Source organism: Caretta caretta, chromosome 17 (genome assembly GCF_965140235.1).
Source record: "Caretta caretta isolate rCarCar2 chromosome 17, rCarCar1.hap1, whole genome shotgun sequence".
Classification (NCBI taxonomy): Eukaryota; Metazoa; Chordata; order Testudines; family Cheloniidae; genus Caretta; species Caretta caretta.
Genome location: NC_134222.1, coordinates 21,937,672 through 21,954,012, shown reverse-complemented (window position 1 = coordinate 21,954,012; position 16,341 = coordinate 21,937,672). Strand labels below are relative to the sequence as shown.

The window sequence follows — 16,341 nt, the reverse complement described above, 5'->3', positions numbered from 1 at the left end:
TGGTGCTGTCATCTGCTACCACTGAGAACAGTCTAGATCCATCCTCTTTGGAACCCCCTTTCAGGTAGTTGAAAGCAGCTATCAAATCCCCCCTCATTCTTCTCTTCTGCAGACTAAACAATCCCAGTTCCCTCAGCCTCTCCTCATAAGTTATGTGCTCCAGCCCCCTGATCATTTTCATTGCCCTCCACTGGACTCTTTCCAATTTGTCCACATCCCTTCTGTAGTGGGGGCCCCAAAACTGGACACAGTACTCCAGATGAGGCCTCCCCAATGCCAAATAGAGGGGAATGATCACGTCCTTCGATCTGCTAGCAATGCTCCTACTTATACAGCCCAAAATGCTGTTAGCCTTCTTGGCATCAAGGGCACACTGTTGACTCCTATCCAGCTTCTCGTCCACTGTAACCTCTACGTCCTTTTCTGCAGAACTTTGCCTAGCCACTCGGTCCCTAGTCTGTAGCGGTGCATGGGATTCTTCTGTCCTAAGTGCAGGACTCTGCACTTGTCCTTGTTGAACCTCATCAGATTTCTTTTGACCCAATCCTCCAATTTGTCTAGGTCCCTCTGTATCCTATCCCTACCCTCCAGCGTATCTACCTCTCCTCCCAGTTTAGTGTCATCTGCAAACTTGCTGAGGGTGCAGTCCATGCCATCCTCCAGATCATTAATAAAGATATTGAACAAAACTGGCCCCAGGACTGACCCTTGGGGCACTCTGCTTGATACCAGCTGTCAACTAGACATGGAGCCATTGATCACTACCCATTGAGCCCGACAATCTAGCCAGCTTTCTATCCACCTTATAGTCCATTCATCCAGCCTACACTTCTTTAACTTGCTGGCAAGAATACTGTGGGAGACTGTATCAAAAGCTTTGTTAAAGCTTCTTCACACAACGCACAGTCAACCTGTGGAACTCCTTGCCAGAGGATGTTGTAGGGAGACCAGACAGCAAGTGTGAAAAATTGGGACAGGGGTGGCGGGTAATAGGAGCCCATATAAGAAAAAGACCCCAAAATCGGGACTGTCCCAATAAAATCGGGACATCTGGTCACCCTAGGATGTTGTGAAGGCCAAGACCATAAACAGGGTTAAAAAAAGATTGAGATAAATCCATGGTGGATAGATCCATCAATCGCTATTAGCCAGGATGGGCAGAAATGGTGTCCCTAGCCTCTATTTGCCAGAAGCTGGGAATGAGTGACAGGGAATGGCTCACGTGATGATGACCTATTCTTTTCATTCCCTCTGGGGCACCTGGCATTGGCCACTGTCAGAAGACAGGACACTGGGCTAGATAGACCTTTGGTCTGACCCAGTAGGGCCATTCTTATGTTCTTATGAAAATGTGTGAGGAGTTGTGTATATATGCCACCAATTATGTTCTTGTCGTTAGAGGCAGGTCCCACAACGATAGCGTGTCTTGAGACAGGAGATGGGAGACACTTCTCTCCTTCCAGGACTATTGAGTAGTGTGTGTCTTACAATAGAAGTCTACCAGCATACTGAGTCAAGTGCTAATGACTGAGCATGATAAGTTTACGGAGGGGATGGGATGATGAGATGTCCTACAATGGCGTGTAGCCGATCCGTGACTGCTACCAGCAAATATCTCCAATGTCCGGTGATGCGACACTAGATGGAGAGGGCTCTGAGTTACTACAGAGGACTCTTTCCCAGATGTCTGGCTGGTGAGTCTGACCCACATGCTCAGGGTCTAACTGATCACCATATTTGGGGTTGGGAAGGAATTTCCCCCCAGGTCAGACTGGCAGAGACCTTGAGGGGTTTTTTTTTTGCCTTCCTCTGCAACCTGGGGCATGAGTCACTTGCTTGTTTGAACTAGAATAAATGGCCAGGCTGCAGCCCTGGGCTCGCCCACACTCACCCCCACTCCGGCAGTCCAGGCCCACCAGCTTGTGGCACTGGGATGGTGCCCCCCTGACCATGGTGCCCTGGGTGGTCACCCACATCACCCACCCCTAAGGCTGGCCCTGTTGGGGGCTGTGTGCTGAGCCTAGAGCCTGCTGGGCTAGGCTGAGGTCTTCCTACTAAGGGTCTAGCCTGCCATCCTGGGATCCCTCATCCCTTTAGGATTGGGGGCTAGACAACGGGATGGGGCTATCTTGGGGTGAACAGGGATTTAAAAAGCCAGCTCCTAAGTGACCAGAGGGGGTAATGAACAGGAGCAGTAAACAGGGGAGTTTTGCAAGGGAGAGGAAGAGCCAGATACACCTAATAAACATATGCTAAACTTAGGCCAATAGCCACCCACTCCCCAAACAAACAAACCTTGCAAGAGTAAAACTAATGCAGGCAGAAGTCCAGCAGCAGAGTTGGGGCTGTCCAGTTTATCGCACTGAATGCAGCATATCTGATTACCTGCCTCGTGGGCAGGTGTTGTATGTGTTCATTTGGTGCAAGCAGCTCCTGGCCCTCAGAGATCGAGCATGGGCTGTTGAGACCAGGGTGGCTGAACAGGAGGAGCGAAGGGAGACAGACAGGTACATAGATGAGACTTTCCAGGGCACAGTAGAGCAGATCCCACCCCAGTCTGACAGCCTCTGTGCTGTTGAGGAGGATGAAAGTCTCAGGGAAGGAGAACATCACGCTGGAATGGAGGGAAACAATCCCATAGGTGGGACCCTCCTTCCAGATGATGTCATGGTGTCCTCTGGCCCTGAGGATACCCTTCCAGGGGGAGGGGACCCTAGTAATTAGGAAAAGACAGTTAATAGACATGGGGGATTTGATTATTAGAAATATAGATAGCTGGATTTGTAATAACTGGGAGAACCGCATGGTGACTTGACTGCCGGGTGCCAAGGTTGTGGACCTCTCAAGACATCTAGATAGACTTACGTGCAGTGCTGGGGAGGGGCTGATTGTCCTGGTATGTGTAGGTACAAGTGACATAGGGAAAGATAGGAGAGAGGTCCTGGAGGCCGAATTTAGGCTGCTAGGTAAGAGATCCAGGACCTCCATGGTGGCATTCTCTGAAATGCCTCCAGGTCCATGTGCAGAGCTGGTTAGAGAGGTAGAACTGCAGGGTCTCAATGCGGGGATGAGACCATGGTGTGGGGAAGAGGGGTTTAGAGTTATTAGGAACTGGGGTACCTTCTGGGAAAAGAGGAATCTTTAGAGGAAGGATGGGCTCCACCTAACCCAAAACAGAACCAGATTGCTGGTGTGTAAAATTAAAAAGGTATAGAGAGGAGTTTTTAAACTCCGGGCTGGGAGACAGCCGACAGGTGCAGGGGAGCATACAATTCAGACAGAGGCATCCCTTAGGGGAGGATCTATTAATGGGGATTCTCTATGTCCTAGTAAGGAGGAGAGGATGGAAGATGATAAAATACAGGTAGGATCTGATGAGAAACAGTCAAATGAAAAAGAGTTCCATTCAATTACATCATGTAATGGCAGACCGCTAAAAAGTGACAAGTTTTTAAAGTGCTTATATATAAATGCTAGAAGTCTAAATAATAAGATGGGTGAACTAGAGTGCCTCATATTAAATGAGGATATTGATATAATAGGCATCACAGAAACTTGGTGGAACGATGATAACAGGACACAGTAATACGAAGGTACAAAATATATCAGAATGACAGAGTAGGTCACGCTGGTGCGGGGCGGCCCAATACGTGAAAGAAAGCAGAGAGTCAAATACAGTAAAAATCTTAAATGAAACAAATTGTATCATGGAATCTGTATGGATAGAAATTGCATGCTTGAATAATAAAGAGTATAGCAGTAAGGAAATACTGACCAGGATGGTGACGGTGATTGTAAAATGCTCAGGGAGACTAGAGAGGCTACAAAACCAGAAGATCCAGTAATAATAGAGGACTTCAATTATCCCCACATTGACTGGGTACACTTCACCTCAGGACAGGAAGCAGAGATAAAATTTTTAGACACCATTAACGACTGCTTCTTGGAGCAGCGGGACCTGGAACCCACAAGGGGAGGGGCAATTCTTGATTTAGTCCAAAGTGGAGAACAGGATCCGGTCCAAGGGGTGAATATAACTGGACCTCTTGGTAATGGCTACCATAATGTAATTAAATTTAACATGATTGTAGAGGGGAAAATACCAAAGAAACCCACCCCAGTAGCATTTAACTTCAAAAAGGAGAACTACACAAAAACGAGGAGGCCAGTTAAGTGGAAACTAAAAGGAACAGTCACAGGAGTGACATGCCTGCAAACTGCTTTGGAAGTATTTAAAAACAGCATACTAGAGGCTCAAACTAAACATATACCTCCAAAAAACAGCACACAGGACCAAAAAAAAAAAAAAAAAAAAATCACCATGGCTAAATAACAGAGTCAAAGAGGTAGTTAGAGAAAAAAAGACTTCTTTTAAAAATTGGAAGACAAATCCTAGTGAGGAAATTAGAAAGGAGCATAAAATCTGACAAACCAGGCTGAAAAAGAATTTGAAAGCAACTAGCAACATATACAAAACCTTACACCAATGTTTTTTCAGCACATCAGAAGCAGGAAGTCTGTCAGTCAGGAGGACCACTGGACTATTGAGGTGCTAACAGAGAACTCAAAGAAGAAAAGGCTGCTGCGGAAAAGCTTAACAAATTATTTGCACTGATCTTCACTGCAGAGGATGCGATGGAGATTTCCACATCTGAGCCATTCTTTTCAGATGACAAATCGCAGGAACTGTCCCTGACTGGGGTGTCATTAGAGGAGGTTTTGGAACAAATTGATAAATTAAACGGTAATGAGTCACTAGGTCCAGCTGGTGTTCACACAAAAGGTCTTAAGGAACTCAAATGTGAAAATGAAAAATTGCTAACTGTAGTATGTAACCTATTGCTTAAATCAGCCTCCATACTGGACGACTGGAGGACAGCTAACGTAACCCAGATTTTTGAAAAAAACTCCAGAGGTGATCCTGGCAATTACTGGCCAGTAAGCCTAACTTCAGTACCAGTAAAATTGGTTGAAACTATAGTAAAGACCAGAAGTATCCAACACATAGATGAACACGATATGCTTTTGTAAAGAGAAATCATGCCTCACCCAATCTATTAGAATTCTTTGAGGGGGACAACAAGCACGTGGGCAAGAGTGATCCAGTTGATATAGTGTACTTAGACTTACAGAAAGCCTTTGACAAGGTCCAACCCAAAGGTTCTTAAGCAAAGTAAGCTGTCATGGGATACAAGGGAAGGTCCTTTCGTGGATCAGTAATTAGTTAAAAGACACGAAACAAAGGGTAGGAATAAATGGTCAGTTTTCACAATGGAGACAGGTTACTACCAGGGTCCTCCAGGGTCTGAACCGTGGCCTGTGCTGTTCAACATATTCATAAATGATCTGGAAAAAGGGGCAAACAGACAGGTGGCAATGTTACTGATAATACAAATTTACTCAAGCTAGTTAGGTCCAAAGCTGTTATAAAGAGTTACAAAGGGAACTCACAAAAGTGGGTCACTGGACGACAAAATGGCAGATGAAATTCAGTGTTGATAAATGCAAAGTAATGCACATTGGAAAAGATAATCCCAACTACACATATAAAATGATGGGGTCTAAATTAGCTGTTACCACTCAAGAAAGTTCTTGGAGTCACTATGGATAGTTCTCTGAAAACAGCCACTCAGTGTGCAGCAGCAGTCAAAAGAGCAAACAGAACATTAGGAACCATTAGGAAAGGGATAGATAATAAGACAGAAAATATCATAATGACCCCCAGAAGCATTATGATATTATGCTCTGAGTGTCCCTAGCCTCTGTTTGCCAGAAGCTGGGAGCAGACCTCAGGGGATGGATCACGCCATGATTGCTTGTTCTGTTCATTCCCTCTGAAGCATCTGGCCTGTTAGCCATTCGGAAGACAGGACCCTGGGCTAGATGGACCGTTGCTCTGACCCAGCCTGGCTGTTCTTATGTTCATCAATAAGCCTAGGGAGAAATATCTTGCTGGCCTGGGAGTAGTGGTTAAGGGGAGGCAAGGGCTACTGGGCCTTGCCAGCTAGATGGGAGCTCTCAGAGAGCTTAGAGAGGCTCCATCATTGCCGTGAATGACGTCAACAAGCCCACAGGGGGAAACCACCTGTCTTGACACCTAAACCCTTCACTCTCCCCAGCTGTTTGGCTCACACAGCACCAAAGCCTTAAATGCCCCTGTTTACGAGGAAGATTTTCTGGCACCAGAAGCTTTCTCCAGAGCTTCATGCCTGCGAGCTGCAGGGAAGCCATGTGATCCTCTGGAGGGATCGCAGGCCCCCCAACTCACCCAGCCCCTGCAGAAGAAGAAGCTGCCTTCAGGCACAGTGCCGCATGCTCCTTAAAGCACTAGCATCGGGGAGGAAGGCCAGGCCGTAATGGTGCTCCAGGATCCTATCCCCCTGCCTGCCCCGCCCTGGTCATTCCAACCCGTGGTTTCACTCTATCCCCCAACAGCCAACAGCCCTGGGGAAGCTATGCTCGCTGTCATACCCCAGGGACAGCTGTGCACCCAGGGAGTCTCTGAGGATCCTTTCTCAGTGCTGGGTTTCAGGGGTATGCTCTCAGCCTTCTGGCTGGAAGAATGCAGCCACCTGGGAGAGGCTGAGAGTGCGGATCGCTGAATTATTTGGAATCCTCTTTCTGTGTTTACATGGAATTAAGCATTTGTGCAGGGAATCCCAGCAGATGCCTCCTTCTCTTTCAGCACACACCAGCTGCGTCGTCTTCCCTCAGAGGCCACTAAATTGCCTAGAGCCAAGTTGCTGCATGTTTTGCTTTGTTCTCCAAATCCCTGGCTTATTTCCAGGGCAGGACTAGTGCTCGGTCATTTATAGACACTGCCGGAAGCTGACTGACACAAGCAATCTCCTAGCTCAGGGCACTGCCCCGCGCCAGGCGCCAAGGGGCTAGCAAGCAGCCGTAAAGTGCCTGGTATACCTAATCCCTGATCCTGACGCAAGCCAACCCCTTTGGATTTGGCCAGCAGATAGCCCAGACTCAGCGCTGACAGAGCATCGGCGTGGTGGTGTTTTACCACGATTGCAAGGAGCAAAGCAGCGGGGTAAAGGATTGCAAGGAGCAAAGCAGCTAGTCCAGGGGTGGGCAAACTTTTTGGCCCTAGGGTACCGATGTGGCATTGGGTACAGAAATTGCATGGAGGGCCGGGTAGGGAAGGCTGGGGGAGGCCAGAACACACCCTGGCTGAATCAGACCCCGCAGGTCCAGCATTTGGTCTGTTCCAGCTGCTTCCAGGCAGTGACAATGCAGGAGGCATGTGAGACCCAGATACTCAGATACAGCCTACAATGGGGGCCGTGTCATAAATATAAAGGGAAGGGTAAACCCCTTTGAAATCCCTCCTGGCCAGAGGAAAAACTCCTCTCACCTGTAAAGGGTTAAGAAGCTAAAGGTAACCTCGCTGGCACCTGACCAAAATGACCAATGAGGAGACAAGATACTTTCAAAAACTAGGAGGAGGGAGAGAAACAAAGGGTCTCTGTCTGTCTATATGCTGTTTCTGCCGGGGATAGACCAGGAATGGAGTCTTAGAACTTTTAGTAAGTAATGTAGCTAGGTACGTGTTAGATTATGATTTCTTTAAATGGCTGAGAAAAGAATTGTGCTGAATAGAATAACTATTTCTGTCTGTGTATCTTTTTTGTAACTTAAGGTTTTGCCTAGAGGGGTTCTCTGTGTTTTGAATCTAATTACCCTGTAAGGTATCTACCATCCTGATTTTACAGAGGTGATTTCTTTACTTCTATTTACTTCTATTTCTATTAACAGTCTTCTTGTAAGAAAACTGAATGCTTTTTCATTGTTCTCAGATCCAAGGGTTTGGGTCTGTGGTCGCCTATGCAAATTGGTGAGGCTTTTTATCCAACATTTCCCAGGAAAGGGGGGGTGCAAGTGTTGGGAGGATTGTTCATTGTTCTTAAGATCCAAGGGTCTGGGTCTGTAGTCACCTAGGCAAATTGGTGAGGCTTTTTACCAAACCTTGTCCAGGAAGTGGGGTGCAAGGTTTTGGGAAGTATTTTGGGGGGAAAGACGTTTCCAAACAGCTCTTCCCCAGTAACCAGTATTAGTTTGGTGGTGGTAGCGGCCAATCCAAGGACAAAGGGTGGAATATTTTGTACCTTGGGGAAGTTTTGACCTAAGCTGGTAAAGATAAGCTTAGGAGGTTTTTCATGCAGGTCCCCACATCTGTACCCTAGAGTTCAGAGTGGGGAAGGAACCTTGACAGGCCGGTTGTGGCTCCTTGCCCCTGGGGCCAGTTCTGCTTTGGGGATGGTGTCTATGTGGCCAGCAATAAGCCCTGAGGGACCACTGCTAGCTGGGAGCTGCCAGCATTCAGTCTCTCCAGCCATTCCCCTTCTATCAGGGCAGCAGGGGGTAAGGTAGGAGCTCTGCATGCACCGAGGACTCCTCTGTGATGGGGGAATCCTCGGCAGGGGGAAACCGGCTGCTTTCTGCGCACAAAGCCAATGGAGGGCTCCGGGCCGGGAACAATCACAGCCAATGTGTCTCCATTGCAGTTGCAATACTATGAACTCTTGAGTCGCTGAATTAAAACCATGCAAAACACACCAGCGTTTCTTAAATGTGGCCACCAGAGGTTTGATGGGGGTGGTGGGCAAAGAATCAGCCCCTGCCTGTGCCTCCCTGTTGTTCCTGGATGCGCTGCCCTGAACCACCTCTGGAGACAGGAGGGGCACAACGCTGCAGGAGGAAGGTGAGTTCTCCATCCACCTTGGGGGAGGAGGGCCTTGGGCTTCAGCCCTGGGGTGGTTGGGCAGGAAGCTCCAGCTGCAGGACTTTGGAAGCCTGGCCATGGGGCTTTGGGCATCGATCCCTGGATGCAGCAGCGGGTGCTGACCTCCAACTCCGGCCTTGTGCCTCTGTCTTCGGGTTCTGATCCTGGGCTCCAGCTGGTGGGAGCCAGCCCTGGGTGCTGACTCCTGGCCCCATCTGTATAGCAGCGGGCTCCGACCTCCGGCTCCGTGGTGGTGGGGCTCAACCCCCCACATTGCCTCAGGCCCCTGCTGCCTCCACTGATCCTCCATCCATCCCCCCATCTGGGCCCCTGCTGCCTCCCCCAGCCTCACATCCATCCCGCCATCGCCCCTGGCCCCCACTGCCTTCACTCCAACCTCCCCCGGCATCCAGGGCTTGATTTGTCCTGGGGCTTGCTAAGAAAAGTGATATTAACAAACATACAAATATCACTTTTCACAGCATTGTTTTTATTATCGAGTCCTCAAAAAACCCTACTTAAATAAATGACAATGATTTGTGTATATCTGCGTATTTGTTTGATTTTCCTAAAGTTAATGAAGTATTTTAGGAAAAAGTCTCAGAGCGGACACCAGCAAGGGTTGGTAGCCACACTCTGAGGCCACCAAAAATTTTGTTGTGAGACCCCCTCTAGTCTGTTCCCCTATAGTCTGCTTTGTCTAGGCTAGTTTGAGAGGCCAGACGCCCTAGGGATGTGGCGATAGCTGGCCTAACCACACGTCTTTTCTTACGTTCTTGCTTCCCTGCCTCACAGGAGCACCTGGAGGGATATTTCCTCTCTAGTTTAGGGGCACGGAGGCAATAGCAGCTGGACACACAGCTGCCTTGGTTATTTCTGCTCAGTGGGGCTGCACACTAGCAACCCAGTTCCCCTGGGGCATCCCGAGCCCTTCAGAAGCTGCTGCCCTGTTTGCGGGACTGAGGCCTGAATAGCGCGTGAGGAGAATGGCTTTTAATGAGCCATAACCAGACCAACAGACTCTACTGCTGCTTATGCAGTTGGGATTTTTATTGATGCTAACAAGCAAATCAGGCAATCACGGCGGGCGGGGACATCTCAGCAGAGGGTGCTTTGTAGCTGAAACCTCAGAAAGGTCGCTCCACAGAGGGGTAAAGAGAGGCAGTGGAAACCCCTTGAGTGAAGAACATTTTGCTCCTAGAGGTTGCTACTAGATGAATTCCATTATGGGACTAACATCTGGGACAACAGCCCCCTCCCCGTTTCAGGGCTCCTGTCCCTCTGGTCTCTCAAGGGACCATGTCAGGATAACCACAGCTATTAACCAGCGTTCAGCACAGCAGAGGGTGATTATATAATTGCACTTGTGAAACAGGAACATGCTTTCTAGATGAAGCTAAAGCGGATTCCCTTGTGCCACGAGACGTGCACAGCAAGCGAGCTGCGAGCTCCTGGCTCGTCTCCCAGTGGCCCTCAGACTTTACGAGCCAAGCTGAGAAATGTCTGGTATTCTTTCACCCAGGGCTTGTCAGGCTCGGCACAGATCTCCTGACCTTCTTTCATTTTGAATCTACAAAGGAAAACAGTGAATCAGCCAGGAGACAGCAATGGTGGGGTGAGGGTACGAAACATGGGGGTGAAACTCTGGCCAAAGTGCCCCCCAAAGCAGGATGTAGGTGCAAAGGGCCAGCACTGGTATCCTGTTCAGGGGGATCCCAGACAGCCCAGAACTGTGATGGCCCAGCCAGATTACAGGCCACTTACAGGCACATAAATGCAAGCTGTTAACTCCTTCCCGCCCTGGCAGTCTGTCCCCACTCCACTCTCTATTCCACCCCTCTGATGTTGTATGATTAAAATATGAACATGTAGATCACTGCTGCTACCACTGTTCTATAACTGCAACAAATCCTATATGAAGTATGTCATGTAAGGTGTCAATGGGAAAGTTATGATTTGCTAAATAGGATTATCCTGTTTGTATGAATGTATCATGTTTGTAGCTGAAGTTATGAGTATTGACTATGTACCAGTATTTCTAATGCGTTTGCTCCTGGGGGAACACCCCCAAGGTAATTGACATCCAGTCTGGTCAGCACATTGTGAATGGACCATTCAAGGATATGGTCCTTTAATGAACACAATGGGCCAAGAAGAAGCTTATTCCCGCCCGATGGGCCTTGTGGACATTTTAGCCTTCGAAGCTTGCAAGGGCATGTGACGAGTTCGTGTGACTCTGGACTCCATCTTGTGCCTGTACTTCCCCACAGACTAAGACTGAGAGCAGCCCCTCCCCATGGGAGAGGGAATACAAACCCTTGGGAGCATCTCCATTGTGCCTCTTTCCTGCTCTGATCTCTGGACGATGGACTTGCACTAAAAGGAGCGTTCCAGTCAATGGACTGGGGACCTTCCATCGTTTGGAAGTTACTAGAGATGGAAGAAGCCAGCAGCGTGACAGCGTTGCTACGAACCTGATACAAGAACTCTGCAACGTTTGTACGTATTTCATTCCTTTCACCATTTTAACTCTCACCTCGTTCTTTGCCAGTGTAAATAACCCTTTAGATATTAGATACTAAAGGATTGGCAACAGCATGGTTATTGGGTAAAATCTGAGTCATATATTGGCCTGGGTGTGTGGCTGATCTCTTGGGATTAGAAGAAGCCTTTGGTTGATGAAACTGGTTTTAAATAATCACTCCTCATTAAGCATCAGAGGGGTAGCCCTGTTAGTCTGTAGCCACAAAAACAACGAGGAGTCCGGTGGCACTTTGGGCTTGAATAGGGACTGGGAGTGGCTGGCTCACTACAAAAGCAATTTTCCCTCTCTTGGTATTGACACCTCCTCATCAGTTATTGGGAGTGGCCACTGTCCACCCTGACTGAACTGGCCTTGTCAGCACTGGGTCTCCCCTTGTGAGGTAACTCCCTTCTCTTCAGGTGTCAGTATATTTATGTCTGCATCTGTAACTTTCACTCCATGCATCTGAAGAAGTGGTTTTTTTTTATCCATGAAAGCTTATGCCCAAATAAATCTGTTAGTCTTTAAGGTGCCACCGGACTCCTCATCATTAAGTCTAGTGTCTCGGTAGTGAGATAAGGGCTGGGATACCTAAGGGGGCTGCATTTCTGACTTCTTGTTAACCAGTGAGAGGAGACAAACCTTTACGTTTATTACTGGTTTGGTATATCTTATGGAAGAATAACCACCAATCTGGGATGGGTCTGCCCCATTTCTCAGCAGTTTGTCCTGAATCTGGTATTCTCAGCTGTGACTGAAGCACAGTGACAGCCCCTCTCCCTCCTTTTGTACCCCAGGACTCAGCCTGAGTCCCCGCAAAGAGGCCTGACGAGCCGCTGAGCCCTCCTGGAGAGCGGGACGGCCCTTCTAGCTAGAGAGAGTTCTGCTTGTAACGTCACATGGGGGCTGGCTGGCTCATTCCCTCTGTGCCGATGGATACACATGATGGATTCCATGAGAGTTACCAGCTCCGGTTGTTTACCCTCCTGCCTTTACCCATCACAGCTGGTGGCATGGAAAAGACGATATCAAAGCTAAGGATGGCATGAGCGCTAGGGGCCCATGGTGCCAAAGAAGCAGAGATCTTTTCCACATATTGATGGTGCCCACTTGGATATAATTTCCTAATCAAAGGCTTAATGGTGACCGACGCAAAGGAAGCAGATCTCCATGAGCCAGAGATCATCAGCTGGACACTTGCCGTCTCTCTGGAGCCTTTCTCCCAGGGACCAACCCCCACTGGCTCCAGGAAAGGCCAGACTCTATGTAAAAATAAACCAGTGCTGGTGAGCCATCCTGGGGCACTCAGAGACATGGCACCACTTAATCCAGACCCACTTTATGGTCCTTCCTGCACCGGGAGGCCCCAGAGAGCAGCAGGAAAGGCCGTGGATGTTCAGCTACCGGGAGCCCCAGCATCTGGAAGGAGCCCTTGTCTCCGCAGCTGCTTCAGCCAGCTCTGATGCTCGCTCATGGCATCAACCCCTCCCCTTGTGCACCCCACTTTAATCCTCTCCTCTGTCACCTCCCTTTGTTGTTACCTCGTTCCCTGCTATCTAATCCCCTCCTCCCTGCTCTGCTCCCGATGCATCCTGCGGCCTCTCAGCCCCCCGCCCCTGCCATTGTCCCCAGGGCTCTGCGCTGGAGGATACTCACATCACGGCTGGCTGAGGGCACACTGGGCTGGTGCAGTAATAGCCAACTGTGTTGTCTCTCTTGATCTTACGTTTCTGGAATCTGAAACAGCACTTATCCGGCACAGCAAAGCCTTCTAACAGAACAGGAAAGCCTCATGGATGAGGGTGCCCCCAGCTAGATGGGACCCCCCGTCCCCTCTCTGGGACCCGTCCCCACGCCCGGGGCAGAAGGAGAGAGTTGGACTGGGTCAGCCCTAGAGCAGGTGGCCCCGCAGCCTCCCCGCCCCCGCCTGGGCCCTTATACATAGCACACAACTGGGACCCCCCCACTGCTCTCCAGGGTAAGGACCTGGCACAGACCTGCCCTTTCAGTGCATTGCACCACAGGGTGTCACCAGGACCCCATATCCTCTTCCAATAGCTTGATCCCCATGAGCCCAGCCGGGCCATCCTCGCTCACGTGAGCAGCTAATGGAGCCCATGGAGGCTGCCTGGGGGGATCCTGAGGAAGCGTGGCCCAGGTGGTGGCAGTATCTCAGTAACAAGCTCTGGTGTCTTTGCCTGGCCTGACTCTGCTCTCACTGAGCCGGGTGTGAATCCAGAGTCACTCCAGTTAGCTCAGTGGATTCTGGTGTGAATCCAGAGTCACTCCAGTTAGCTCAATGGAGTCATACTGGGGTAAGTGCTGGCACAATCTGGCCCACAGTTTGTGAAGCCATTGTATGTAAAATGCCAGATGGCAGTAGCAAGGCTCTGGCTGGGTGTTAGGCTCAAAGGGTTTGCTGCTGCCCTTGCTACTGCTGCGGGGAATCAGGAGTGATGCCCACGGACACAGCAGAGTGACAGCAGCGTACGTGAGGGGGAGATCCGGCCCAACAGACACACAGGCAAACTCGCCCTGAGACAGTGCAAGAGGCACAGGGCCTGAGGGCAGTGGCGAGCTGCCAAAATCTTAACAACGGGTTCCCTCCTCACCCCACGAGGGGGTCGTTGCTCACCGCCTCCCCCCAGGACTCCTGCCCCATCCAACCCCCCCGCGTTCCTTGACGCCCCCCCCCCAGGACCCCTGCCCCATCCACCCCCCTTCCCTGTCCCCTGACTGCCCCCAGAACCGGGCAGGAGGGTCTCGTGGCCCACCGTAGTGGGTGCCCACCCCACCCCTAAGAGCCAGAAGCACCTGCCGGGGGGCGAGGTGGGGAGTCCCGGCAGTGCTTACCTGGGACAGCTCCCAGGAAGCCGCCGGCAGGTCCCTCTGGCTCCTAGGGGCGGGGGAGCGTAGCTGGGGGGGAGCAGGGGGAGTGGCCCCTCCCCCCACTGATCGCATCAAAAGTGGCTCCTTAGGTGCCGACTCCCTGGGTGCTCCGGGGCTGGAGCACCCACAGGGAAAATTTGGTGGGTGCAGAGCCCCCACCGGCAGCTCCCCCCCCTGCGCCCGGCCCCAGCTCACCTCTCCTCTGCTCCGCCTCCTCCCCTGAATGCGCCACCCCACCCTGCTTCTCCCCCCCCCCCGGCTTCCTGCCAATCAGCTCTTCACGTGGGAAGCCGGGGCGGGCTGAGAAGCAGGCAGCAGCTTCGCGCTCAGGCCCAGGGAGGCGGAGGCGAGCTGGGGCGGGGAGCGATTCCCCTGCGCGCCCCCCCCGGGTTACCTGCTGCGGCGCGGGCGGTCCTCCTCGCACCCCCCCGCCCCAGCTCACCTCCGCCTCCCTGGGCCTGAGCGGGAAGCGCGGCCTGCTTCTCAGCCCACCCCAGCTTCCCACGCGAAGAGCTGATTCGCGGGAAGCCTGGGGGGGTGGAGAAGCAGGGTGGGGTGGCGCGTTCAGGGGCAAAGTCGGAGGCGGAGCGAAGGCGATCTGGGGCCGGGGGTGGGGCGGGGAGCTGCCGGTGGGTGCTTTGCACCCACCAAATTTTCCCCGTGGGTGCTCCAGGGCTGGAGCGCCCGTGGAGTCGACGCCTAAGGCGCCACTTGGGGACGGTTAAATTTAGAAGCCCTTTTAGAACCGGTTCTCCCTCGCGGAACAACGGGTTCTAAAAGGGCTTCTAAATTTAACAACCGGTTCCAGCGAACGAGTGCGAACCGGCTCCAGCTCACCACTGCCTGAGGGGAGCTGGCTTGGGTCTGCCTTACGCCAGGGCTGAGGGGCGGGTGCAGACTAGGGCAGCCAATTTGCATCCCCTGCAAATAGCCCCCAGGGGCTTGTGTCAAGAAATTGCCCTGGTCACTTCTCCTTCTATCATCGATCCACCCCCACCCCTGCTGGCCCAGCCCTGATGTATCCCCATCCACCTCCATACTGGTCCTGTTCCTCAGGGGGCATTGTGGCTGCCACGTGATGCCAGGGCAGTACGGCACCTATGGATCTTGCCCACAGTACTGTTCCTGCAGCCAGGCTGTGCTATACATGTCTTTCAGAGAGCATTGCGCCAACGGCATGGAACCCGGAGGGAGGAGCACAGGCGCAGGAGGGAAGAGTTTGGAGGAGACACCAGGAGCTCAGTCTGTGTGCCTATGGCTGGAATGCCCCCTGCACTTGCAGCAGCTCCATAAATAGGTCTTGTAATAAAGAGCCAGTTTAATTTTACAAGCGTGGAATTCTCTCCTGCCGTTCCGCAGCACAAGGTGCATGAAACAGCGCCCCGGCATCTGGGGGTAGTCCCATATTTCAAGCAGTAGATCCCCAAGAGCATTTAAAATTCACCAGGCCTGATTCTCCCCTGTTGTTACTGACCCGCAGGCAGAGCACGGGTGTAGAATGCCACCAGACTAACATGGCCACTGTTTGCCCTGGTCGCGGAGATGGGCTGCTACCCAAGGTGCCCATCAGCAGGGAGCCAGGCACCATATTCATTATGTCACCGTGATACAGGGACCACCGCCTGAGTCTGATTGAGTCTGCTCACTACACCTGTGTTACCCCAGCTAGACACCCACGTGAGAGCAGGCCCTACACCTGCTGTGTCTCGGTGAGGTCTGCCCTCTGTGCCCCAGAGATGCCCTGGCACCTCCCTGCACCTGACCCTGCCCTGAGATCCCATGGTGCTCCCTGACCCAACTCCCGTCTCTCCATGGAGGCGGCAACTGGGGACACCAGTACTCACTCTGAGCCAGGCTCTGGCAGCAGAAGGAAGCCAGCAGGAGAAGTGCGCAGACAAGCCCGGCTGCCTTTGCCATGGTGAGATGGAGGACGGTCCTGCTGGGGCTGGTGAGCAGGGCTCAGCTGCAAAGGAGCCTTCTGGCTGGATCTGCCTCCCTGGGCTGCTTTTATCGGGCTGTCTGCCTAAGGATGACACTTGGCTTTAGGAAGCAGGGGAGGGGGGAACCCAGCATATTTCCACTGTTTGGCCGAGCTCCCAGAGGGCTGGGCAGGGGAGGATTTTTTCTTGTGCCAAAAGGGGATGGGGATTTACCTGACACCTGCAATCATCGTCAGTCACCTCGGGGATGCAGC

At 51.5% G+C, this 16,341-nt stretch overlaps 1 protein-coding gene across 1 annotated transcript; it reads right to left on the bottom strand.

Moving 5' to 3' along the window:
• Positions 1-9,812: 9,812 nt before the first annotated feature.
• LOC125624090 (C-C motif chemokine 4-like) lies at positions 9,813-16,135 on the bottom strand. The gene is made up of 3 exons (XM_048824436.2): positions 15,992-16,135; positions 12,915-13,029; positions 9,813-10,304 (listed from the first exon to the last, which is right to left on the bottom strand). The coding sequence occupies exons 1-3, from the start codon at positions 16,062-16,064 to the stop codon at positions 10,208-10,210; spliced, it is 285 nt and encodes a 94-aa protein (XP_048680393.2). The 5' UTR covers positions 16,065-16,135; the 3' UTR covers positions 9,813-10,207.
• Positions 16,136-16,341: the final 206 nt, after the last annotated feature.